This window comes from Monopterus albus, unplaced genomic scaffold (assembly GCF_001952655.1).
Source record: "Monopterus albus unplaced genomic scaffold, M_albus_1.0 scaffold1805.1, whole genome shotgun sequence".
Taxonomy (NCBI): Eukaryota; Metazoa; Chordata; class Actinopteri; order Synbranchiformes; family Synbranchidae; genus Monopterus; species Monopterus albus.
In genome coordinates, this window is record NW_018129680.1 from 1 (window position 1) to 2804 (window position 2804).

The 2804-nt window shown below is 38.2% G+C and overlaps 1 gene segment (V, D, J or C); it reads left to right on the forward strand.

Annotated features, from left to right (window-relative positions):
* The first annotated feature begins 225 nt into the window (after nt 1-225).
* LOC109953879 (Ig heavy chain V region 6.96-like) lies at nt 226-1686 on the forward strand. The segment is given in 2 exon segments: nt 226-334; nt 1370-1686. Coding segments are annotated over 2 exon segments (426 nt in total).
* The last annotated feature ends 1118 nt before the right edge of the window (nt 1687-2804 follow it).

The following is a 2804-nucleotide window of genomic DNA, read 5'->3' on the forward strand; positions in this document are numbered from 1 at the left end:
CTTTACAGGAGTTTGGAGTGAAATCAAGCTGGACCAGTCACCCTCTGAGTGAAAAGACCTGGTGAGACAGTGAAGATGTCATGTGTCATATCTGGTTATAGCATGACAAGCTATTACATTCACTGGATAAGACAGAGGCCAGGAGGAGCTCTGGAGTGGATTGGGTGGATGGACACTGGTTCAAACTCTGCTAGCTATGGCAGATCCTTTCAAAGCCGTTTCATCATGACTGAAGATGTGCCGAGCAGCACTCAGTACCTCGAGGTCAAGAGCCTGACAACACAAGATTCTACTGTTTACTTCGGTGCTCGAGAAAGCACAGTGGCTGAAGACGGTGGAGCAACTGCACAAAAACCTCCAACGACAAGAAGAATCAATGTGATCTCAGTGACATCTGGGTTTTCTCAACACCTGTAAAATAACATTGATCTGTACCGTTTGTTGGATTGATCTGTATTTGTTTTAATTTAATCTCAAGTATTATTTTCTTCATGATGTTACATCTATCACCGTTAATAAAAATCCTTCACCTCCCAAAGCAACATTTCAAACAGAAATATCAATGTCACACCAACTATCACCTGCAGTACAGAAACTGGACTGAAAAATCCCAGCTGACATTGGACGAGAGGCGGGGTCCACCCTGGACAGGTCACCAGTCTGTCACAGGGGAGAAACAGTCTTGATATCTAGTTAATTATATTACAAATAATTTGTGTATAGGTGGTTTATTAATTTGTCAGAGGTCTAAACTAAGAATAACATTTTTAAAATTTCCCTCAAATTAAACCAAAAGGTGTCAGACAAAAGTAGAAATAGCTGATGTAGAGGACTGACTCATTGAACATGAGTTCCACAGTTTCACCAAATATCTGCAGTCCAGGTGTTTCCTCTGCTGTGAGGAGGAGTCAATGCAAAACCTTCAGTGTGTTCCACTTCTACTTATGTGTCTGCAGACTTCATTGTCAGAAACTGTAACATTGTGATGTGCTCTGTCTACATATGATGCCAGTTGAAGGTTCATGAGATCTGATCTGAGAAATGTACAAAAGCGAATGAGAAAAACTGTAACACACTACAACTTATATTTATTCACACATTTTGCCGGATCCAAAACTTCTCCAGCTGGCTCCTCCCTGTGAGGAGGAGTCAATGCATAACTCAGATGTCTTCCACCTCTACTTATCTGACTGCAGAGAGGACGACAGAGAACAGTGGACACACAGTTGAACATGATGGACTATAGGACAGGACTGCTGCTGTTAACTATTTGCTGGGCAGGTGAAGAGATTCGCCAATCTCAGTTTAAAAAAGCTTCATTTCAGTGATCATCTTAATTCACATTATGTTTTGTTGTGTGTTTTGACAGTTGTTGATGGTCAAACTCTGACAGAATCGGAAGCAGTGGTTAAAATGCCTGGAGAATCCCACAAACTGACATGTTCAGCTTCTGGATTTAACTTTGGTGGCTCTTGGATGGGTTGGATCAGACAGGTTCCTGGAAAAGGACTGGAGTGGATTGCTGTTACTCATCCTGATGGCAGTAGCCATATATACTACTCTCAGTCAGTCCAAGGCCGGTTCACCATCTCCAGAGACAACAGCAGAAACCAGCTGTATCTGCAGATGAACAGTCTGAAGACTGAAGATTCTGCTGTTTATTATTGTGCTCAAGAGCCACAGTGACTGGAGCTGGTTGAGCAGCTGTACAAAATCCTCCACTACTCATCCTCACTCGGTTATTTAACACAGATTATCTCACATAATAAATGTCCTTAGTTCAAGTAGTTCCTGAAAATTTATATACATCATTTACCTTATTCACCTTTTTCAGAAACATGTAAAATCTTGTGTTTTTGGTTTTAAAGTTATGCATTTTCCAAAAGAAGAATATTTCTAAAATGGGATGCTTATCACTTAAATGTGAAAAATGTAGTAGCAAAATATTAACTATTATGAGAATTGACCAACGAGTCAACAGTCTTTTATAAGGTAATTGAAATATGCATACTGTATTTAAGGTGAAAGGTCATTCATTGGTCTTAACTCCTGCAGAAGCGAACAAAGAATTAAAAGATACAGATTTTATATGATGACTGTCTAGACAGTTAAAATATGGTCTAACCAGAATGAGGAATTTCACATTTTTGTTTTTTTTTCTAGGAGAGTCTGACTTTTATTTTTTAATACATCACAAATGTTGTCTCTTCACTCCACTGCTGTACAAAGCCACATACAATCACAAACAGGATGCTGAATATTGATTTCTCTGATTCCTAAAAAGTGTAACAATAAGGCACAGACTGTAAGTTATGTTACTACAGAGTTAGAAATACCTTGTATATTAAATTTAGCACCATATCTATTATATTTAGCAAGTAATTACATTTAAACAACAGAAAACATACAACTAAATAGGAAAACTTAATTTATTCCTTGAGGGAGCTCAAGCTAACAGCTCAAATATTTGCCACCAAAAGACTTCTAGCACTGTTGGAAAAAAACTAACAAGATTTACGGTCTGATTATTTCACCTTTGCTTAGTTTGAAGGATTTCAGTGAAACTAAACCTATAATGCAGACTGAGTACAGCAGAGGCTGTGAAGTAAGATGATTAAGGATTCATTTACTGTCTTTAAGCAAAAACATTGAACAATCAACTCTGTTTAAACTGAGCCTGCAAACATTGAGCTAAAAATAGTTTGCACTAATTACATTTAACTTTTATTTAAAAAGCCACTCGTGTTTTGCATTTGTCTACACATGTTTCGTTTCCTGAGCAGCTGTTAGTGTCGTGGCTAGAG